Below are 24,708 nucleotides of genomic sequence, written 5' to 3'. Positions count from 1 at the left end.
CTCAAGAAAATATGTTTTTTTTGGTATTTTGTGCAATACTATATTACTTTTCTGCTCTTTCCATGCCTTCAATATACTTTTTAATCTTTAGGTTTTTAAGCTACTTTAATTCATTGTGTCACAATCTTTCTTTCTTTCTTCTTGTTTTCTATAATAAAATTATATTGTCTCACAGGGTTATAAATGGATGGCGAATAATTGCAATAATATTGTCCTAGTATTGCAGAACTAGACAAATGATCTGCAGACATGAACTCAAATCCTACCGCGAAACTTCAATTCCGTTATACTCTGTGCAAAAAGCTAATATTAATCATGAAAGTTTGTCATCATTGAGTAGCTATTGGGTTCATTACTGTTCAGGGCAGGGGAGGGGGAGTGAATAAAATTCTGACCGAGCATCTGGTGTGGCATCCATGTGACTCCTGGCAAAGAGGATTACAGTTAACACTCAATTGCCTGGTGAAATGGTCTAGTAACTACCTATAGCATCTGAAGTGCCTATTGCTATGGCAATTAATAGAGCCAGGGTCATAGCATGTGGAAACAGACCCTTTGATCCCATCAGTCCATGCTGAATGTAATGCCAAACTCAGTTAGTCCCACCTGCCTGCTCCTGGTCCTTTCAAAGCTTTTCTATTCATCTGCTTATCCAAACTGTGTCTTTTTAAATGCTGTAATTATACCCACACAAACCACTTCCTCAGGAAGTTCTTTCCACACATGAACCACACTCTGTAGAAAAAAACAAAACCTTCCCCTTATGTCTTTTTTATTAAAATCTCTCTCCTCATTTCTTTTACAAATCACCCATCCGAGGGAATTGACAACCACCATTAACCCTATCTTTATCTCATTATTTTATAAACTTCTATAAGTATTGATCTTTTCTGTGAATGATGGTTCTGTCTTGAAATCAGTACGATTATCTGCTGAGTCAATCTGTTTTTTTTTCCCCTCTTCATTTAAGAGATTGTTTGTAGTTGGCTTAAGGATGAAATGAATGTTGGGTAAAGAAAAGGAAAGCCAGCCTATGAAACTCTCAAGGCTTTGTGGTCAGCTCCCTCTGAGATAATGGGAACAGCAGATGCTGGAGAATCCAAGACAACAAAATGTGAGGCTGGATGAACACAGCAGAACGCCCTCGACCCCGTCTCCCGTATTTCCCGCAACACGTCTCTCACACCCCGCCCCCGCCACAACCGCCCAAAGAGGATCCCCCTCGTTCTCACACACCACCCCACCAACCTCCGCATACAACGCATCATCCTCCGACACTTCCGCCATCTACAATCCGACCCCACCACCCAAGACATTTTTCCATCCCCACCCCTGTCTGCTTTCCGGAGAGACCACTCTCTCCGTGACTCCCTTGTTCGCTCCACACTGCCCTCCAACACCACCACACCCGGCACCTTCCCCTGCAACCGCAGGAAATGCTACACTTGTCCCCACACCTCCCCCCTCACCCCTATCCCAGGCCCCAAGATGATATTCCACATTAAGCAGAGGTTCACCTGCACATCTGCCAATGTGGTATACTGCATCCACTGTACCCGGTGCGGCTTCCTCTACATTGGGGAAACCAAGCGGAGGCTTGGAGACCGCTTTGCAGAACATCTCCGCTCAGTTCGCAACAAACTACTGCACCTCCCAGTCGCAAACCATTTCCACTCCCCCTCCCATTCTTTAGATGACATGTCCATCACTGGCCTCCTGCAGTGCCACAATGATGCCACCCGAAGGTTGCAGGAACAGCAACTCATATTCCGCCTGGGAACCCTGCAGCCATATGGTATCAATGTGGACTTCACCAGTTTCAAAATCTCCCCTTCCCCAACTGCATCCCTAAACCAGCCCAGTTCGTCCCCTCCCCCCACTGCACCACACAACCAGCCCAGCTCCTCCACTCCACCCACTGCATCCCAAAACCAGTCCAACCTGTCTCCACCTCCCTAACCTGTTCTTCCTCTCACCCATCCCTTCCTCCCACCCCAAGCCGCACCCCCATCTACCTACTAACCCTCATCCCACCTCCTTGACCTGTCCGTCTTCCCTGGACTGACCTATCCCCTCCCTACCTCCCCACCTATACTCTCTCCACCTATCTTCTTTTCTCTCCATCTTCGGTCCGCCTCCCCCTCTCTCCCTATTTATTCCAGAACCCTCAGCCCATCCCCCTCTCTGATAAAGGGTCTAGGCCCGAAACGTCAGCTTTTGTGCTCCTGAGATGCTGCTTGGCCTGCTGTGTTCATCCAGCCTCACATTTTGTTGTCTCAGCAGCATGTTCTGTTACTTCTTGATAAACTGCCCTTGACAGCAGTTTTTGATGATGCTTCATTGTTTGTTTGCAGGTGGCCGAGGCTGGATTCCTACACTGCCTAACTGAAATGAACCTGACGTCACCACCTGCTTTTTCTATCTGAAATAGCTGGAAAGTTCAGAGCCTGAAGATGAGTGGTCTGGTACGTGGAAGGGAGGAGGAGGGTGGGACATGTCAAATATCAAGACCGTTGGAATGAATTTGGCATTTACTTTGAAGTCATGTGGAACTGGGTTTAATACTAAATGTATAGTTAACTAGGGGCCTTGTACTGTAGCATTAAAATCAGTAGAATTTGTGTAGCACACGAGGGAACCATTTGGCTAGTCATGCTATTCCAGTCTTACCGGATATAAGTGACTTGAGGATAACACTATGATAATATGACCATAAGAAACATGAACAGGAGCAGGCCATTCTTCTATATTCATTGAATAGAGCCCCAGCCTGTTTAACCATACCTCTCAATCCCTCCATGCCAGGAATCATCCTGGTGACATGTCGCTGTCCAGAAATCACTTGATATATTTCTGAATAAGTTGTAACATTGTTCATAGTCTGCCATGGAATAAAAGGGATAGTAGCAACATTGATTTTAAATCAGTTGAGTGATGGGAAGAATGAAGCAAGACAATATAAAATGAAGAGTATCCAGCAGAGGGAGTTTGTCTACATTCATGAATGATTTGAGAGTGACAGAACAGATTGGGAGAGTACACAGAGAACAAGAAAATCTTTGTTAAACTAATACAGAATCATAGTCCATTTTCAATGGGACTATTATTTTGTTCTTACTGCCACACTTGGAGGAGGTCAAGTCTTCAGACATTGCAGAAAAAAAATCAAGAATGAAATTATGGGAGGCACGGTGGCTCAGTGGTTAGCACTGCAGCCTCACAGTGCCAGGGACCCGGGTTCAATTCCAACCTCAGGTAATGTCTGTGTGGAGTTTGCACATTCTCCCCGCGTCTGCGTGGGTTTCCTCCGGGTGCTCCAGTTTCCTCCCACAGTCCAAAGATGTGCAGGCCAGGTGGATCGGCCATGCTAAATTGCCCATAGTGTTCAGGGGTGTGTGGGTTATAGGGGGATGCGTCTGGGTGGGATGCTTCAAGGGGCTGTGTGGACTTGTTGGGCCAAAGGGCCTGTTTCCACACTGTAGGGAATCTAATCTAATCAAAACAATTAAACAAATAGATTGGAGAACTTGGAACTATTTATTGGAACAAAGGTTGAAATGAGATTTTCTGGAGGTATTCAAATTTGTGGGGTCAGGACAGCATCGGTTCCACTGCTCCTAAAGCAGTGGGAAGGATTAAGGAATAGCAGGTAACCTAGATTGCTTGTATTTCAACAGTTAGGAAGCAATGAACTGTGGGTGCTGGAGAAATAAAAATAGAAAATAACATAGAAACCTAGGTCTGGCAGATCTCTCCAGAATCCTTGTTGCTCAGCTTTTATTTGGGTGTTTAATTCACCACCACTTCTTTGTTCCAGGCTGGTCCGTCTTGAACAAAAACAGAAATTGCTGGATAAACTCAACTGGTCTGGCTGCATCTGTGGAGAGAAATCAAAGCTTATGTTTTGGCTTGATGGACTCTTCCTCAGAACCGACAATTCTTTCAGTTTTTGTCTATCTTGAAGTTAAGTTTGATTTTCTTTGAGATTTCCATTTGCACCACTCAGTTTATTCACCTTGTATTTGTTTTCTATTTCCCACATGATGTTTATTTTCACAACCACAATTTCAATGATTGTTTGCTTCTGGCTCCAACTTGGCTCAAGTCCTCTTTGCCACTTACTTTCCTACTTATCTAGTGTTGTCAGCAAATATAGTGAACCAGAGCCTCCATCGTTCCATTCAGTCACTTAGATAAACAGTAGAAAGTTGGAATCCCAACGCCAATCTCTTTGCACACCACTTGTTATATTGCTTGGCCTGCTGTGAGGAGCAGGAAAGCTGATGCTTCGGGCCTAGACTCTTCTTCAGAAAGAAGGGTCTAGACCCGAAACATGAGCTTTCTTGATCCTCTGCTGCTTGGCCTGCTGTGCTCATCCAGCTCTAAACCTTGTTATCTCAGATTCTCCAGCATTGGCAATTCCTACAATCTCTCTCTCAGCTAATCTTTTTATTTTTAAACTAATTGAAATGGTGCTGGATTATAACAGTTGAAGGTTTTCATTGGATTTTACTGCGGTCATTGCAGAGTACAAGCGACAATAAATCATGATTCATTTTGCAAAACTGAAGAGATTTGGCTGAGATGGACAGGACAGACTTCTGAAGGATAAATTCAGTGGTAAACTAGTGTGAAGGCCAAACAAGTATGATCTTTAGGGTGCAAAGTAGGCATGCCCTCTTCCAAAATAAGAATGGCATTACCAAATCTAAAGCCCATAGTTGGTTTGAAAAATATGGGGTAGATTAAACAGAAAAGGAGAGCTTGTGATACTCGCAAAAAAAGCTCAACAACATGGACAGCCTAGAGGGATGTAAAAACAAAAGCAAATCCAGAGACAGCATGAAAAGATATTAGCAAGCAAGATAAAGGCAAGAGTATTTGATAAGGGGCCACACAAAAGGCTGCTGCAGAAGATAAAGATGCACAGTGCTATGAGAAATGTATTAATAAGGAGTGTAGATCTGTTAACTAACGGACAGCAAAGTGTGGTGATAATTGAGCATTTTTCTCTGACGATCAGTAGCTAATGTGCCTCAGGGATCAGTGTTGGGACTGCAATTGTTTATAATTTACATAAATGATTTACAGTTGGGGACCAAGTTTAGTGTGTCAAAGGTGACAGATGACACTAAAATGAGTGGTACAGCAAAGTGTGCACAGGACACAGTCTGTAGGGGAAATAGATACGTTAAGTGAGTGAGCAAGGGTATGGCAGATGGAGTACAATGCTGGTAAATACAGTCACAGTGTAATACAGCATGGAAACAGGCCCTTTGGCCCAAATTGGTCCAGGGTGTACATTCAACTAGTTACAATTGCCCACATTTGGTCCGTATGCCCCTCATACCATTCCCATCTAGTGATCTTTCCAAGTTATTTTTTAAAAAGTTGTTGCTGTACCTGCCTCAAACACTTTCTCTGGCAGCCCATCCACATACATACCACTCTCTGTGTAAAGAGGTTGCCTCTCAGGTTCTCCTTCAATCTATCTCCTCTCACCTTAAACCTATGCTCTCTAGTTTTCATTTCCCTATCCCTTGAAAAACACAACTATATGCATTCATCCTATCTATGCCCTGCCTGATTTTATACAGCTCAATAAGGTCAACCCTCATTCTCTTGCATTCCAAGGAATAATGTCCCATTGTCCCATCCTGGCCAAATTCTCCCTATAACTCAGGCTTAGCAGTTCTGGAACCATTCTCGTAAATCATCATTACACACTTTCCAGTTTGACTATGTCTTTCCTATAACAGTGATCATAACTGAACACAATAATCCAAGTGCGGTCTCACCAACAACTTAGATACCTGAAACATAATGTCCCGACTCCTATATTCTACACCTTGACCAATGAAAGCCAACATCCATCTCAGGCGTAAGTGATAATGGGAACTGCAGATGCTGGAGAATCCAAGATAACAAAGTGTGGAGCTGAATGAACACAGCAGACCAAGCAGCATCTCGGGAGCACAAAAGCTGACGTTTCGGGCCTAGACCCTTCATCAGAGAGCCGATGAAGGGTCTAGGCCCAAAACGTCAGCTTTTGTGCTCCCGAGATGCTGCTTGGCCTGCTGTGTTCATCCAGCTCCACAGTTTGTTATCCATCTCAGGCAACCAGCTAGAAACTGATGTCCATTTCAAGCCCACCGACTCCCACAGCTACCTAGAATACACCTGCTGCAAAAAATCTCCTATTCCCAATTCCTTCGCCTCCGCCGCATCTGCTCCCAGGAAGAGGCATTCCACTCCCACACAACCCAGATGGCCGCGTTCTTCAAGGACCACAACCCCCGCACCCCCCACCCCCCACAATGGTCGAGAACGCCTTTGAACGTGTCTCACGCATTTCCCGCAACACATCCCTCACACCCCGTCCCATAATAACCACCCTAAGAGAATCCCCCTCATCCTCACATACTACCCCACCAACCTCCGGATACTACGCATCATCCTCCGACACTTCCGCAATCTACAATCCGAAACCACCACCCAGGACATTTTTCCATCCCCACCTTTATCTGCCTTCTGGAGAAACCACTTTCTCCGTGTCTCCCTTGTCTGCTCCACACTCCCCTCCAACCCCACCATGCCCGGCACCTTCCCCTGCAACCGCAGGAAGTGCTACACTTGTCCCCACACCACCTCCCTCACCCCTATCCCAGGCCCCAAGATGACTTTCCATATTAAGCAGATGTTCACCTGCACATCTGCCAATGTAGTATACTGTATCCACTGTAGCTTCCTCCACGTTGGGAAAACCAAGCGGAGGCTTGGGGACCGCTTTGCGGAACACCTCTGCTCGGTTCGCAATAAACAACTGCACCTCCCAGTCGCGAGCCATTTTAACTCCCCCTCCCATTCCTTAGATGACATGTCCATCATGGACCTCCTGAAGTTCGACAATGATGCCACCCGAAGGTTGGAGGAACAGCAACTCATATTCCGCTTGGGAACCCTGCAGCCCAATGGTATCAATGTGGACTTTACAAACTTTAAAATCTCCCCCTCCCCACTGCATCCCAAAACCAGCCCAGCACGTCCCTTCCCCCCACTGCATCCCAAAACCAACCCAGCTCATCCCAGCCTCCCTAACCTGTTCTTCCTCTCTCCTATTCCCTCCTCCCACCTCAAGCCACACCTCCATTTACCACCTACTAACCTCATCCCACCTCCTTAACCTATCTGTCCCCTCCCCCCCCCCCCCCCCCCCCGACTGACCTATCCCCTCCCCACCTATACTCTCCCCTCCACCTATCTTCTCCTCTATCCATCTTCGGTCCACCTCCCCCTCTCTCCCTATTTATTTCAGAACCATCTCCCCATCCCCCTCTCTGATGAAGGGTCTAGGCCCGAAATGTCAGCTTTTGTGCTCCTAAGATGCTGCTTGGCCTGCTGTGTTCATCCAGCTCCACACTTTTTTTTATCTTGGATTCTCCAGCATCTGCAGTTCCCATTATCTCTAATGCTGAATGTCTTCTTCACCATCCTGTCCACCTGTGACGCCGCTTTCAACAAAATATGTGCTTGCTCTCCTAGATCCCTCTGTTCTACAACATTCTTCAGGACTTTACCTTTAACTGGGTAAATCCTAAATTGGCCTGACTTTCCAAAGTGCAACACCTAACACTTCCCTGTGTTGAATTGCATTTGCCAGTCCTCAGCCCACTTCCCCCATCTGATTAAGATCTCTCTAATTTTTGATAATCTTCTTCACTATCAATGATAACTCCTAATTTTGTGTCACCCTCAAACTTGTTAATCATACCTTGTACATGACGTCATCCATTTTGGTAGGAATAACTGCAAAATGTATTCATATTTAAATGGTGAAAAAATGACAGCATGCTGCTATACGGAGAGACCTAGGTGTCCTCGTGCATGAATAACAAAAATTTAGTTTACAAGTGCAGCAGGTATTAAGATGAATGGCATCTTGTCCTTCATTGTGAAAGGGATGGAGCGTAAAAGGTGGGACACTGGTAAGGCTACACCTGGAGTACGGTCTACGGTTTTCATCTATTTGTTTGAGAAAGGATGCCCAGGCACTGGAGGGGACGAAGAGAATGTTCACCAGATTGATTCTGGAATTGTAGGTTGCATTATGTGGAAAGATTGAGTAGACTGAGACTATACACGTTGGAATTTAGAAGAATGAGGGTGGATATTATAAAAACAAAATTATGAAGGACGTAGGTAAGATAGAAGCAAGGAGATTATTTCCACCAGTGGGTGAAAATAGAACTAGGGGACATAGGACTGAGTTGAGGAAGAACTTCTTCACACAAAGGATTTCTAAAGAAGGGTCCAGCTCCAGAATGTCAGCTTTCCTACTCCTCTGATGCTGCATGGCCTGCTGTGTTCATCCAGTTCCACACTTTTTAATTCTCAGACTCCAGCGTCGGTAGTTCCTACTATCTCCAAGGGTTGTGAATCTGTGGAACTCCCTGCCCATTGAAGCTACCTCATGAAATGTTTTTAAGGCAAAGATAGATTTTTGAAAAGTAAAGGAATTAAGGGTTGTAGTCAGTGGATGGTTAAATGGAACTGAATCCATGAAAAGATCAGCCATGATTTCATTATTTGGTGGAGCAGGGTCGATGGTCCAGTTGGCTAACTCCTTCTAATTTTTCTGTTTTATGTAAAACCAAAAGATGTTTTGGCAGGATATAAAGATCCAAAAGGTAGGTCAGAAAAAAATATCAGATGAAGAAAGGATCTTATGTGAAGAATTTGAAATGATTTTTTTCTTCTCTGTAATTACAAAGAAAACTGATGATATGGAGATAGTAATTCAAGAGGAGCTGTATGAAATATTGGAAAAAAATAATCATATTGAACAAATGTTAGGATTTGTAATCTTAAGTGAATAATTCACCAGGGAAAAATGGATTATTTCCTAAGATGTTAAGGGAAGCCCAAAAGGAAATAATAGATTCTCTGAAGATTATTTTCTGATCCTGTTTAGACACAAGTGAGGTGCCTTAGGACTGAATGAATCCAAATGTAGATCCACTGTTTAAAAAAGGTACAAAGGAAATATCAAACAGATGTAGGCTAGTTAGTCTTTCTTTGGTGGGTAAATTGATAGAATCAATCCTGAGAGATCAGATAAAGTATCACTTACAAAGGCAGACTAGTCAGGGATAGTCGACATGGCTTTAAGGGAAAGGCATGTCTTACCAGTTTCATTGAATGCTTTGAGGAAGTGACAAGGAGAATCAATGAGGATAGTGCAGTGAATGCTGTCTTTATGGATTTTAGTCAGGTATATGACAAGGTCCCACATGGCAGACTGATCAAAAAATACAAAAGCCTATGGAATACATGGAAATAGAATGTAGAACATAGAACAATACAACACAGAACAGGCCCTTCAGCCCTCTGTTGCGCCAACCTGTGAACTAATCTAAGCCCCTCCCCCTACACAATCCCATCATTATCCAAATCCAAATGTGTTGAATTGGATCCAAAGTTGGCTTAGTAACAATAAAAAGCTGTTTCAAGTGATGTTTTTGCAGGGCTTGGTGTTGGGACTCCTGTTTGTTTTATACATTTAGCAATTTGAATTTGAACATGGGGGCCATAATTGGGAAAATTTGCTCATGACTCAAAAATTGGCCATGTGGTGTAGTTGTAAGCTTCAAGATGATATAAGTGGGTTGATGGAGTGGGCAGGAAAGTGCTAGATGGAGTTCACCTCTAAGTGTGAGGTAATGCATTTAGGGAGGCCAAACATTAAAAGGAAATACCCAATAGATTGAGAATATAATGAACAGGGTAGATGAAGTGCAAGATCGTGGTGTCCAAGTGTACAGGCCACTAAAAGTAGCAATATAGGTAGGTAAGGTTACTAAAAAAAAGGCATTAGAATGGCAGAAGTATAGAATATTGAAATAGGAATAGAATGATGAAACTGTGTAAGAGACTGAGACCACAACTGGAGCATTATGTGCAGTTTTGGTCACCACATTACAAGAAGGATGTAACTGGTTTGGAGACAATGCAGAAAAGACTTAGAAGAATGTTGCCAGGGCTACAGTATTGCAGCTGTGAGGAGACATTAGAGAGGTTAAGATTGTTTTTCTTGGAACAAAGAGGGATGCGGGTCAACATGATTGAGTTATACAATATTGAGTGAGACAGCAAGAAATAGACTCCTGCCACTCACTGTTGTTATTCTTCTTCTGAAGTCTTTCATCTACCTCTCTTTTCACTTCTTACTTGAAGCACAGAGATTAAGTTATTTTCTTCTTGGCTCCCTTTACCCACCCCTTCTTTCCTTTTCTCCTTTAGCCTCTATCTACTTTCTCCCTCATATGTCCTTCTCTCTTCCCCCTTCTTTCATCCTCTTTTCCTTTTCCACTCCCCTCCTGCTAATCTGCTTTTGCCCTTTACAGTCTCCCATTTCCGTTTTTTTTCTGTCACTTTCGCCAAGGCCTCCCTCCACCCACCCCCCTCCCAACCCACATTCCATCCCATTTCTTCATTTTTACCCACTTTAATCTGCTCATCTTACCCTCCTCCCCCTCACCTCCACTATTGAGAGAGGAGCAAGTGTAGCAATCTCATTTCTTGTGTTGCCTACCTTGGAAGAGTCTTCCAATTAACCAAATAGGAATTATTTTAATCAGCATCAGACATGTCATGACCTATATTTGGGCCGATGGGATTTAAATCAGACCTTTTGACCCAGTGTCAAGGATACTGCCATTGGATCACAAGTGCCCTGAAATCGCGCCTTTGAATTCTGAAATCCTAGTCCAGCGACATTACTATGAGACCAGTATTACCCTAATGAGAAAATAGCATGTTCATGCTAGCAACAAGTTATAGGTTACAAAGATATGATGTATGTTGGAGGACTTTGGGGTTCATTCCTTTTACTTCTGAAAATTTTCTGTATTCGTCTAAATGACATCATCATGCTGTATGGTGCTTTATATTAAGCACAGAGACAATAGGACAAGTTTCATGATCAAGCACGAGGCTCATGAATTACATAAACAACCTAGCAGACAATGGTAATGAACTTCACAACGAAAGTAAAACAGCATTGATTGCAATTACTTTAACCCATTAAATCAATTTTCTATTTATTAGATTGAAATCTTTTGATAATAAAGTTTTAATAAAGTGCTGAGATAGCACTCCATATAGTCTAATATTAAAACTCCCTCCATCGTTAGCATTGTTTATTTCCAGACACTAGATAGATATCTACCTGAATGTTAGTCTTTCGCACGAAGATTATCATAAACTTGTGTTCAGCTGCTCATCCAAGGCTATAACAGCTCCTGTTTGTGTCTCTTGTGCAGTCAATACCTGGCCAGGAGTCACCATGCTGCTTAGACCAATGAACTAACCAAATGACTCCACTGGTAGGAACTGATGGACAAGATTTTTTTTAATAGCTTTAATTCTTGTTGATTTTGACCTGCTTGTTGGATTAACAGGTGTGATGATACTGTGGCTTGAAGGGGTGTATTTTGTCCTTTTTATTTATGAAGAAAGGTATAGAGAGAGGTACCAAGCAGCCTGGTCCAAGCTATAAAGTAAGCAGCTTATGAGGCTTCGTCTTTTTTTTAAGTTGGAATAATAGAGGCAACTTGAATGTGTGGTTCAATCAGATGGCCTAAAGGCCCTCCGCTTCTTCCTGTCCCGCAGGCCCGACCAGTCCCCCTCCACTGACACCCTCATCTGCCTAGTCGAACTCATTCTCACCCTCAACAACTTCTTTCGATTCCTCCCACTTCCTACTCACAAAGGGAGTGGCCATGGCCACCCACATGGGCTCAAGCTATGCCTGCCTCTTTGTAGGTTACGTGGCGCAGTCCCTCTTCCGCACCTACAGTGCCCTTAAATCCCATCTCTTCCTCTGTTACATTGATGACTGTATCGGCGCTGCCTCATGCTCCCAAGAGGAGCTTGAACAGTTCATCCACTTCACTAACACCTTCCACCCCAACCTCAAGTTCACCTGGACCATCTCCAACACACCCCTCACATTCTTGGACCTCTCAGTCTCCATCTCAGGCAACCACCTAGAAACCGGTGTCCATTCAGGCCCATCAACTCCCACAGCTACCTGGGATACATCTCCTCCCACCCACCTTCCTGCAAAAATTCCATCCCCTATTCCCAAGTCCTTCGCCTCCACCGCATCTGCTCCCAGAATGAGGCATTCCACTTCCGTACATCCCAGATGTCCTTGTTCTTCAAGGGCCGCAACTCCCCCACCCCCGCAGTGGTCAAGAGCGGCCTCATGTCTCCCGCATTTCCCACAACTCATCCCTTACATCCCATACCCACAATAACCGCCCAAAGAGAATCCCCATCATCCTCATACCACGCAACCAACCTCCGGATACAAAGCATCATCCTCTGACACTTCTACAATCCAACTTCACCACCAACGACACTTTTCCATCCCTACCCTTTTCTGCTTTCCGGAGACAAGAGCTGGGCATTAGTTTTAGCCTTCAGTAGGAGTTGCTGGGATCTTGAAGCTGGATGTGAAAGCTCTTATTCCTCTCTCTGTTACAGCAAAACAATGGGTTCTGTTTCAACTGCTAGAATAGCTTGAGACAATCTATTTTACTGAATTTGTCTTTGCCAAAGGTGTGTTTATGGAAGATAGCAAGAACTGCAGATACTGGAGTCAGAGTCCACACAGGCGTCGAGCTTGAGGAACATAATGGGTCAGACAGCATCTGAGGAACAAGAAAGCCAACACTTGGGGTCAAGACACTTCAGCCTCACGTCTTCCCTTCCATTCTACCTTCTGACTCTACCTTCCAGCCGCCAACCAGATTCATTCCTCCAGTTGACCAACCAAGTCTACCAGTGTCCAGCTATCACCACTGTTCTGCTTCCACCCCTCCCCCAGCCCCACATCTAGTCCTGAAGAAGGGTAATGCCTGAAACATTGACTGTTCCCTTCCTCCAAGTGCTGTCTGGCTTATTGTGTTCTTCTAGCCTCCTGATTGGTCAAACTACCAGGCTTAAAATGAAACACAATCGATTTGTACCCAAAATACAACACTTATCCCTACACTAGAAAAAGTTAGGGTCTTGACAATCTTATTAATTCTTTTTTGAAAGGCTTTGGTCTGGTGCAATACAAACTGGGGCTCTTGATGGGATTAAGCCCTCTTATTCCACATTGGGTTTAGGATTATTGGATTCAAAAGTAGTGCATGATGAATGTTTGCATTCTCTTTTGAGTGTTGATTTTGGTTGGCTTAAATAAGCTGTGCCTTGTGAAGTGATGGCTTTTTCAGCCAAGTAAGTTTCCTGAGAGTGGAAGAAGTCACTTTGGGAGCTTTATAGAAAGTGAGCAAGGCAAAGTTTTTGATTAGGCAACCCCATAGGCTTGACTCTTTCAAAAAGAGGAGGTAATTGCATCAATAGCTTGACATTTTTGTTTGCTTGAAATGCCATGACAATTATTAGAAATCACTAAAATTTGATTGCAAATGAAGCAACTTGAACATGAAATAGAAATGAAACAGTTTGAATTCTGATTAAAATCAGAGGATAAAGGAAGGGAAGGGAGAAAGAGGGCTTTTGATCTTCAGATGTTGGAACTGAAAACTCAAAACCAATATAAAATGCTGAAGGTAGAAGTGAAAGGCAGGAGTACTGATGAGGACAGTGATGGAGAGCAATCCCATCATAGCTAAAGGTCTGGAGTGGATCTGTTTAACTATGCCTTGACGCATGAAAGTTACTTGACATTTTTCTCAACCCAAGCCCAGATGTTCTTCAAATTATTGGATGTCGATTCGGACAGCTTTAATATCTATGGAAATCATGGACACTGCTGAACATTGGATATTCTTTATGATTATACATGCATTTAGACCATAAGACCATAAGACGTAGGAGTGGAAGTAAGGCCATTAACCATATGCGGAGGGAATGTCATTGATAAATCACTTAAAGATGTTTGGACCTGGGACACTAATCAGTGTGGTGCAATGATTTAGTATACCTGCAGTAAAGTCTGAGGATTGAGGTGATTGACAAACAACACCCACAGTGATCCTATTTAGTGAGAGGTATGGCTCCAACCCTGATTCCAAATGACTTGAACTTTGCTAAAGCTCCTTAATGTCTCCATAAGTAAGGCAAATGAGATTTGAGCTGGATCAAAAGATGGGACTATGATGTTGTGGCTATTAGAGGCTTGTTTGAGAGAGGGACAGGTCTGGTGGCTTGACATTTCAAACAGACAAAATAGAGAAGAAAATAAAAGAGGATAGAAGAGTTGCATTACCAATCATGGAGAATGTCACATCAACACTCAGGATATTTTCAAGCTGTCAGTAATAAGATTGTGCCATCATTCTGACGGCATAATAGGCCCCTCAATAGGCACCGAGACATTGAGGAACAAATATGCTGGTAGACTATGGAAAGATGCAATAACAACAGGGTTGTCATTGTGGATGACTAACTTCCCCAATGTTGATTTGGACTCCCTTAATAGCAAGAGACTTAGAACAAAATTAGTATGAATCTAAGAAGGTTTCTTGAAACTGTATGTGGATAGCCCTACTCAAGAAAGGGCCATGTTAGACCTTGTATTGGCTAATGGGCATGGCGAAGTGACGACCTTTTCAGTGGGAGACCATTTTGGAAACAGTGATCACAACTCCTGGATTTTTTTTAAGACAGCTATAAATGAAGATAAAGCAGAATCTTTTGTGGGAAGGTACTAAACTGGGAGACCAAATTACATCCATATTAGGCAGGAACTCAGAAGTGTTAATTGGGAGGAGCTGTCCACGTTTGACTTGTGAGAATTGTTTAAAGGCCTAAATCAGAGTTCAGGACAAGCACGTTTCAGTAAAGAGAAAGGACAAGGATGGCAAGGTAAGGGGCTCTTAAATAATGGGAAGTTGTGAATTTAGTCAAAGAAAAAAAAAGCACATGTGAGGTTTAGGAACCAAAAATCAGACAGGACCCATGAGGAATATAAAGGAAGCAGGGAAGAACTCAAGCAGGGAATTAGGAGAGCACAACGGGCCATTGAAATGACCTTGACCTGTAAGGTTATAGAGAATCCCAAGGCATTCTATACATACATTCTTAAAAACAAGATAACTAGGGAGAAATGAGGACCACTTTTTGATAAAGGAGGGAAGTTGTGCTAAGGGAGACGGACGATATGGATAAGGCCCTAGATGAGTACTTCTTATCGATATTAACCTAGAAGTATATGGAAGAGAGTGAGATTTGTGTGGAACATGCTAATATGCTAGGGCATTTTGAGATCAAGAAAGAAGTGGGGTTGGGTCTCTTGAAGAGCTTAAAGGTGGATAAGCCCCCTGATGGCATTTACATTGGTTATTGAGAGAAGCAAGAAAGGAGATTGCTGGGACCTTGGTCAAGGTCTTTCTATCCTCACTAGCCACTGGAGACACCCTAGTAGACTGGTGGGTAGCTCATCTTGTTCCCCTATTCAAGAAGGAAACTACAGACCGGTGAGTCTCACATCGTGTTTGAAAGGATTGGAGTGAATTCTTCGGGATAGGATTTATGCACATTTGGAAAAGCATAGCCTGATTAGGGACAGTCAGCATGGCTTTGCACAGGGCAGATCATGTCTTACTAATGTGAATTTTTTTGATGCGCTGATGGTGATTGAGAGGAGAGTCGTGGATGTTGTCCACTTGGATTTTAGTAAGACTTTCAACAAGGTCCCTCATGGTAGACTCATCCAGAAGATTGAGATGTTTGGGTTTCAGTGACTTGGCTACTTGGATTCAGGTTTGGCTCACCCATATAAGGCAGAGGGTGGCCTGCTGTGTTCATCCAGCTTCACACTTTATTATCAGAGGGTGGTGGAGTTTGTTTCTGGTTGGAAATCTGCGTTTAGTGATGTTCCACGGGGAGCCATACTTTGATCTCAGGTGTTCGTGATCTAACTAAATGACTTGAAACATGTAGATGGGTGGGTTAGTAATTTTGGATATGGCACAATGATCATAGGCATTGTGAATAGTCGAATGTTGTCAAAACATACAGTGGGATATAGATCAGTTGCAGATATGGGAAGAGAGATGGCACATGGGATTTAATCCAGGCAAGTATGAGGTGCTGCACTTTGGGCGATCAAATGTTAAGGACAAGTATACTGTTAATAGTAGGATCCTGAACAGCATCGATGTACAGACGGATGATAGGGTTCAGGTCCGTAACTTCCTGAAAGTGGCCGCTCACGTAGATATGGTGGTCAAAAGGTATATGGCATGTTTGCTTTTATTGGTCGGGGAATTGAGTATGAGAATCGGGATGTCATGTTGCAGCTTTATAAGGCTTTGATAGGCCACACATAGAGCATTGCATTCCATTCTGGTCACCACATTGCAGAAAGGATGTGGAGACTTTAGATAACGTGCAGAAGAGGTTTACCAGGCTACTGCCGAATAATTGGCATGAACTATAAGGAAAGGCTAGAAAAACCTTGGATTTTTTTCCTCTGGAGCAGTGAAAGGCTGAAGGGAGACTTGAAAGAAATCTATAAAATATGACACGTGAAAATAGGGCTGACGGTCCGAGGTTGAAATGTCTAAAACTTGGGACATGTATTTGAGGTGATAGGAGGATAGGGTCAAAGGTGTGAGGTGCAAGTTTTGTTATACACAGAATGGTAGGTGTCTGGAATGCACTGCCAGGATTGGTGGTGGATGCAAATACAATTGGGTTCTTTAAGTGACTTTTATAAGCACACGTATATGCAAGGAATAGAGAGCTATGCACCAAAGGCAGGCAGAAGGAACTAGTTTAATTGTGCATCATGTTCAGCACAACATTGTGGGCTGAAAATCTTATTCTTGTGCTGTACTGTTCTGTGCCATATTTAATCAAATATGGTATTGATGACAAGAGCAGCCATTCTTCACCTCCCGATAGAATTTAGTTCTTTTCTCCTTGTTTAGACCAAGACACTAACAAAGTCAGGAACTAAGTGAATCCCAAACTGAGTGTCAATGAGAAGCAGCACAGCAGATTGAATTAGTATATGCACCATGGAGAGGACAAAGCACTTGTGCAGTTGGCTCTGATAAAAGTTGATTCTGACAGACAACAGAATCTAATCTAATCCAATCCACAAAGACTTGCAGAACAATCTTCTTTATTTTCTTTTAGGTTGTAATGGCAAAAGAATTCTGCTCCTGTTACGGAGTCAGAGGGAAAGCTGATGCTACGTATTTCTTCCCATTTCCATATGTGGACTTGGTCCAGGTGTATGTCTGAATTTTCATGGTGTTCTTGCCGAGCTTCACTGTACACCTGCAGAAGACAAAATATTTACTAAGTCCTGCAGCCCTCATGTCATCCTGTAGGCAATACAGAGCCTACTGGCTTACTCTGCTAGGGTGACCATATTCTTATTGATAGATTTGGGGCATTTACATACCCTCTAAACAGTTCTGTTCATCTTATAAGTAACCAGTAGTGGTGAATGGAGATCAATAAAGTTAATAATGCAGTCAACTAATTCATCACACTCTCACCATATGCTTCTGCCCTTCAAAAAAAACTACTATCCCACAGCAAGATCCAAAACATCCACCAACTTTATCTTTCCTGACTTATAACAGTTTTCTGTCTAGTAATAATTCTGGTTTTAAAATCATTATTTGTATAAACACTTCCATGGTCTCACTGCACTTTTTGTAATCTTTTCCAGCTCTTGCAACCTGAAATTTGCAATCCAATTAGTTTAGCCTTTAGTTCATTTCCAATTTGCATTGCCCACTCCCTTCAATTATACCTTAGTGACCAAGACTTAGCAAATTGTGCCATCAACTCTGAAAAAGGGTGAAAGGGATTTCTGGAGGCTTTAAGTTGCTTCATGAATATATCTCTTTAATCAATCTTCTGATGCTTCCAAGTATGTCATTCTTTGGCATAGCATCAGTGTTTCATCACTGTGAAATGCACTAAGACATTTCTCCACACTAAAAGTGCAAGAGATGGATTCAGTAAAATGTAACTAGCCATTGATGTTCACATTTTCTGGAATGCCTTAGATAGAAACTCGTATTGCAAGGTATAAGAAAAGAACTGTGGGACGGTGAGGGCCCCAGTTAAAGTTCTTTAGTGAAGGATTAGACAGTTGTTTTCTATGTTTTTCAATGTTTTGTTTTACCTTTTTCCCACCTGAGTCTAGCTCTTTAATCAAAGGGATATGCAACAAAATCTCCCCGGATAGTGTCTTCATTCTAGGATTCCCCTTCATTCTAGGATTCCCCTTCATTCAGGGATCAGTTTGGACTCCAACACCACATTCAGGCTCTCCTATATTCTAACAACTGTCAGTTTCAGCATGTCATAAACCCTTCTTATAAATGCTGGAACTGGAATAAACCATGGCCAGGTCATTTGGCCCATTGAACATATTTCTAACTCTTTCAAAGAGGTTTCTCTTTCTTTCTCTTTTCCCATAAGAAGGGCCGGTTAGTATTGTTGCTTCACAGCCTAAGGACCAGGGTTTGATTCCAGGCTTGAGTTACTGTGTTGAACTTGGACATTCTCCCTATGTCAGCATAGGATTCCTCTGGGTGCTCCTGTTTCTTCCCACAGTCCAAAGATGTGTCAATTAGGTGGACTGGCCATGCTAAATGCAGAGTCTTTACGCAGAGAGTTGTGGGAGCATGGAATGCGTTGCCAGCAGCAGTTGTGGAAGCAAGGTCATTGGGGTCATTTAAGAGACTGCTGGACATGTATATGGTCACAGAAATTTGAGGGTGCATACATGAGGATCAATGGTCGGCACAACATTGTGGGCTGAAGGGCCTGTTCTGTGCTGTACTGTTCTATGTTCTATGTTCTATGTTCTATGTAAATTGCCCTCATGTCCAAGGGTGTATAGGCGAGGTGGATGAGTCATGGTAAGTGAGAAAGGCGGGGTGGTGAGGGAGGTGGGATAGTGTGACAGGTTGGAATTCTCTGTGGAGTCAGTGCACATTCAGTGGGCTGAAAGGCTGCTATTTAAACTGCAGGGGTTCTTTGATTTTTTTTAAACCCCACATACTTAAAACATGCATCTAATTTTCCCCTTTAGAAGGGATTAGTACATCTGCTTCCACCAGCTACTGTCTCATGTAACTGGCACTAAACGGGATACTGGCCTGAAACATTCCTGGATATCAGTTGTTAAAGACTGAGAAAAGTAGAAATTATTGACGATATTGATTGAAGGGAATATTATAATATTGGGGAGAGACCATGGGGATCAATGGCAGAATCTATTGGTCAGAGTGAAGAGATAATTGAGAAAAACATTACACTGCCATAATAAAAGCAAAGTACTGAGAATTCTGAACAAAAACAGAGCTCTAGGGAAATTCAGGAGGCCTGGTAGCATTGTGGAGGCAGAAATATAGTTAACACCTCGAATCTGATATGACACTGTTTTTGAATTGAATGGGGCTGGAAAATGATGTTTCTTGCATTTTAAAAAATTGATAGGCTTTATAAAGATGATTTATATTTAATGTGAATAAGCCATTCAGATCAAATGAAATGGAGGATACTGAGGGGAGTTAAGAAAAGGAAGAAGAAATTCAGAGACATTGACTTTAATCTTACAATCTTCTGTGTGACGTTTCCAGATGATTGCAGAATTACAAATGTTACCCCCATTGCCCAGAAAGGATGCAATGATAAACCTGACCACTTTACCAAATTAGTTTACCTTCATCAGTGGGAAATATTTCAGAAGCAGCAGTCTGGAGCAAAATTTCTAGTCACCAGACAAATTTAGATTACTTAAGGAAAGCCAGCACAGTCAAGGACAAAATGTATTTCACTAATTGAACAATTCTTTTTTTGATGAAGTAACAAAGAAATGGACAAGGACTTCCAAAACACTACATGAGGCTTGTCTGAAAATTTAAAGTCTATGGGATAAAAGGTTTATAAAAGGCAGCAACGTGGCTGAGTGACTTGTTTCTTCCTTGAATAAAGCCCACACAATTTCCACTTGCCAAGTTCTGTTGCCTTGCTGAGTTTATTCTCAGTCTGAACAACTTCTGCTTCAACTCCACCAGCTTGTTCCAAATAAAATGTGTTGCTATGATTCTCCACATGAGTCCTGGTCATGTGTATGCTTGTGCAGAATATGTTGAATGTTTCTTGCTCCTGTCCTACTCTAGTCTTCTCCCTCAATTCTGCGTGTACGTTAATAATTCTGGCTTATGTCTGCACTAACCCTGAATTGCTTCCAACTTCCACCCCTCTCTCCATTTCAGCTGCTCCATCTCCAAACCTTCCCTTTCCTGACTTCTCTGACTCCATTTCTGACAATCAATTGATGTTCATAATTCTGATGCATTTACATATATAAATATAAAATAATGATTCTCACAGCTGCCTTGACAGCACTTCCTCACAACCTACACCCTGTAAGGACTCTATCTATTCTCTCAGTTTCTCTGTTGCATCTGTTCTGATGATACTGCCTTCCACACCAGCTGCTTTATTTGGCCAAGAGCTCCTACCAACTGTGACTGAAAGATCTCTCCATCATGTCTTCTACCACATCACCCACATCTCAGATCTATTCCAGAACCATAATTGTGATATCCCCTTCTCTTTAACCTCCAATGCACCAGCCTCTGTATTCAACAGATCACTTCCCATTCCACACCGCCCCCCCCCCCCACCCCCCAACCACCATTCCAGTGTGATCCCATCCCATATTCTCCAACTTGGTCTCATGCTAACATATCTACCCTTGTCCTGCTGCACTGCAGAGGCTCAACTTAAGCCTGAGGAACGACACTTTATCTTTCACTTTGGAATGTTACAGTCTTCTGGAATCATTATTAACTTCAACAATTCGAGATCATGAACCCTAACTTCCCATTTTGTTTTTTTATCTTTGCAAATTTTTTTTCTTTTGCTGAGCAGCAATTTCTCTCGCTATGCTTAGTGATTAAACTGTGGAGCTGGAGAAACAGCAGGTCAGACAGCATGAGCAGAGCAGGAGTGTTTTTTTTTGTATTTTTTCCTAGGGCCATCCCTCTGGTTCTGGAAGACCAACCTTTCTGTCTCTCAGTCTTTGCTGTCTTCCACGCTACCACAGGCTGTCTCTATCCACTGTTCAAAAATTATTACAGCTTTTAATTGTTCCCAGTGAATTGCTGGCCTGAAACATTCACTTTGTTTCCACTCTCCCTCCATAGATGTTGCCCAAGCTTTTCAATTTTTCCAGCATTTCTGTTTACATCTCAGATTAGCAGCACCTGCAATATTCGGTCTTTCAGCCATGATCTTATTCAATGGCGGAGCAGGCTCGAAGGGCCGGACAGCCTACTCCTGCTCCTTGTTCTTATGTTCTATGTTCTTTTGAGTAGTGATGGAAGACAAGAACAGAGTTCTCTTGGAATCAGAAGGGCTGCAGAACAGAGAATTGTTACAGTGCAGAAAAAGCTATTCAGACCATTTGGCTGCAAACGCTCTTTTACTTTTTTGACATCATGCCAGTCTCTTTTCCTCGTCATGTGTACTTGGCATCAGATTTTCCAAGGATCACACTGATTATTACTGCACTCCTTTTTTAATCTAAAAATACTCCATTATTCTGATAGGTGATTCGAATCCGAATCCTTCAAACAACAAAAGCATACTTTAGGGATAGTAGGAACTGCAGATGCTGAAGAATCTGAAATCACAAGATGTAGAGCTGGATGAACACAGCAGGCCAAACAGCAGCAGAGGAGCAGGAAGGCTGACGTTTCGGGCCTAGACCCTACTTTCTGAAGAAGGGTCTAGGCCCGAAACGTCAGCCTTCCTGCTCCTCTGACGCTACTTGGCCTGCTGTGTTCATCCATCTCTAAATCTTGTTAAGGCATACTTTAAATCTGATAAGTCTGCATTATGGAGGATGTTTCGTCTCTTACAGCAGCAGTTTTGTTATTCTGTGATTTCAATGTCTAGCATCACAGACAGGCCCTTTGCTGGTTCCTGCTAAAAGGTAAATGCACAAAGTAAGTGGGAAGTTAGGGTGCTAGATGGGTTTGGGAGTGGAGTGTGTTGGGTTTGATCTAAAGGCGGAGGAGTAGGAGTCACTCTGCTCGTGGGTGAGAGGGGACCAAGGGTCACATCAGTTCCTAGAGAATGGGGAAGTGCTGGGACCCACGGTTATGCACGTTCCAGGTGGAAGGGGCATGTTAGGTCTGGTGTGGATGGAATGTGAGATCTGGTAATAAGGGCAAGCAATTCCTGGGGAGTTCCAAGTTTTGTCTGTGAAGAGTTGGGCTGAAGGGTCTGTTCCCATGCTGTATAATTCTATGGATCTATACCAATGTTCCCAAGGGCCTGCCATTTACTGTATAATGTTGTCTTGAATTTAGAGTCACAGCATGTAAACAGACAATTCAGTCCAACTTGTCCATGCCAACCAGATATCCTAAATAAGCCTCAAACCATTTACCAGCAGTTGGCCCATATCCCTCTAAACATTCCTATTCATGAACCCATCCAGATACCTTTTAAATGCTGTAATTCTTTCAGCCTCCACCACTTCCTCTGGCAGTTCATTCTATATACGCACCACCCTCGGCATGAAAATGTTGCTCCTTAGCCTGGTGAGATCACATATGGAGTATTTCTGCCTAAGAATGTCCATAGCAATTAGTACAGAGGAGGTTTTCTAGGCTGATATCAGGATGGTAGGGCTGCCTCATGAGGCAAGATTGATTCTGCTGAATGAGTGTTCAGTAGAGTATAGAAGAATGAGAGGGGTTCTGATTGAAATGTATAAAATCATAATTGGGCTGGATAGACTAAATGCAAGGACAATGTGTTTTTCTTGAACAAAAAAAAGACAAGAACTGCAAATGCTGGAAATTTGAAAAGAAAACTGATATTGTTGGAGAAACTCAGCATGACTGCAGCATCTGTGGAGAGAAAGCAGAGTCAGTGTTTTGATTCCAGCAGGTCTCCTTTTTCCTTGGTTGGGGAAATCTAGAACCAAGGGTTACAGTCTCAGGATGGACCATTTAGGACTGAGATGAGGAAAGGCTGCTTCAATCAAAGGGTATTGAGCCTATGAAATTCTCAACCTGTCAAGATCCAGTCACTGAATTATATCCAAAAAAGAGATTTTTTTTAAAGATTTTAGGGGCATCACTAGTATGAGGAGAAAATGAGAGTATGGTACTGAGAGAGGATCACCCATGATTAAGTTGAATGATGGAATGTGGTTGAAGGGGCAAATGTCCTCCCCCGGCTTTAATGTAATACTTACGGAGAATTCGGCCTTGCAATGAAGCAAAGAGTATAAATGGCAAAATCAAACTCTGGACTGGAGCCAATGAATTCTGAGCCCACTTCTTTGAAGTATCCATTCCAGTTAAACTGCATCGCCATCACATCTGGATAGTCAATCCACTGTCAAAATAGAACAAGTTATCAAAATCTCTGGAAATTAACAACTGCTAAATTAGATAACACCGCTTCTTCTACAGCACTTTTTGAATGCTTACAGGGGCATCAAATTCTGAGTTATTGCCAGAGTTTGACATAAGGGAACGAAAAACTGTTCTGGATTGTCGAATTGCAACTGATCATGATAGTCAATACCTCTTGGAAGACCCAAAACAATGGCTACCAAAGAATTGATGTGAAGTTTAAACTTCAAGGCAATTAATTTACATCTGAAAACCTCCAAAAATGTTTCCAGCTCTGAATTAAGTTCAGAAATGTCATTGTTTTCAAATCACTTAACTAAACAGTTGTCCAAGAAAAGTTAGAATAAAATTTGCTAAATCCTAGGTAAATCTGAAGCCACTAGCCCAACTCATTCCCACTACCCCTCCCACCTCCAACCCAGCCTGACACTTGACCCTCTCAAGCACCCCTAGACATTCTACTTACTGGCCAGACCCCAGGAAAAATTAATTGATGCTAGTTAGAAATATCAACCAGTCTGCATGAATTTTCACTAGAATTAACAACCCTCTGTTTGCTTACACATGATGTACTGGAATTGCTGAGCTCTATAACAGTTTAAAATAGCCAAAGTCACAGAAGAATCATTGAGGATGGGGATATTAGTGGAATCACCTCCGGTAAGTTCTTCAATTGTCAACGACAATTCATGACTAGATGACTAGACGTGACAGGATTGTGGAATTTAGATCTGATCTGTTTTTCCATGGGATCATTTAGCTCTGACTATCACTTACTCCTTATGTTGTTTGGCACACGAGTAGTACTGTTTGGTTGCTTCACCAGGTTGACAACCCACTTTTAGGTATGCATGGTGCTGCTCCTGCCATGAACTCCTGCACTCTTCATTAAACAAAGACTAATCCCCTGTCCTGATGGTAATGTTTGAAAGGGGGAAATGCCATGCCATGAGGTTGCAGATTGTGTTGGAGTACAATTCTGCTGTTGATGGCCCACAGCATCTTACAGATGTCCAGTCATGTTGTTACATATGTTCATACTCTGGCCCATTTTGTTCAGCGATAGTGCTATGCAAAACAACGGAGAGTATTCTGAATGGAAAGCGGAACTTTGTCTCCGCAAGGACTGTGTATGGCCACTCTTAATGAAACTGTCATGGATAAATGCATGTGCTGCTGGCAGATTGGTAATGATGGGGTCAAGCATGATTTTCCCTCTTGCTGATTCCCTTGTCATCTACTGCAAACACAGTCTAGCCGCTACTTCCTT

At 42.8% G+C, this 24,708-nt stretch overlaps 2 protein-coding genes across 2 annotated transcripts in view; one reads left to right on the top strand and one right to left on the bottom strand.

Moving 5' to 3' along the window:
* Positions 1 to 2,445: 2,445 nt before the first annotated feature.
* tespa1 (thymocyte expressed, positive selection associated 1) overlaps positions 2,446 to 24,708 on the top strand; it is a 197,482-nt gene continuing 175,219 nt past the window's right edge. Inside the window, exon 1 of the mRNA XM_059638922.1 lies at positions 2,446 to 2,465. The gene's annotated coding sequence lies outside the window, so the exon portion shown is untranslated. The remainder of the gene's footprint in view (positions 2,466 to 24,708) is intronic.
* endou (endonuclease, polyU-specific) overlaps positions 17,178 to 24,708 on the bottom strand; it is an 87,113-nt gene continuing 79,582 nt past the window's right edge. Inside the window, exons 7-8 of the mRNA XM_059638926.1 lie at positions 23,276 to 23,418; positions 17,178 to 17,307 (exon numbers count right to left, since the gene is read on the bottom strand). Of these exons, the coding sequence (XP_059494909.1) occupies positions 17,193 to 17,307; positions 23,276 to 23,418 (258 nt within the window). The 3' untranslated portion in view covers positions 17,178 to 17,192. The remainder of the gene's footprint in view (positions 17,308 to 23,275; positions 23,419 to 24,708) is intronic.

This window comes from Stegostoma tigrinum, chromosome 32 (genome assembly GCF_030684315.1).
Source record: "Stegostoma tigrinum isolate sSteTig4 chromosome 32, sSteTig4.hap1, whole genome shotgun sequence".
NCBI lineage: Eukaryota > Metazoa > Chordata > Chondrichthyes > Orectolobiformes > Stegostomatidae > Stegostoma > Stegostoma tigrinum.
The sequence above is the reverse complement of the archived record's forward strand: the minus strand, read 5'-3'. Positions and strand labels throughout refer to the sequence as shown.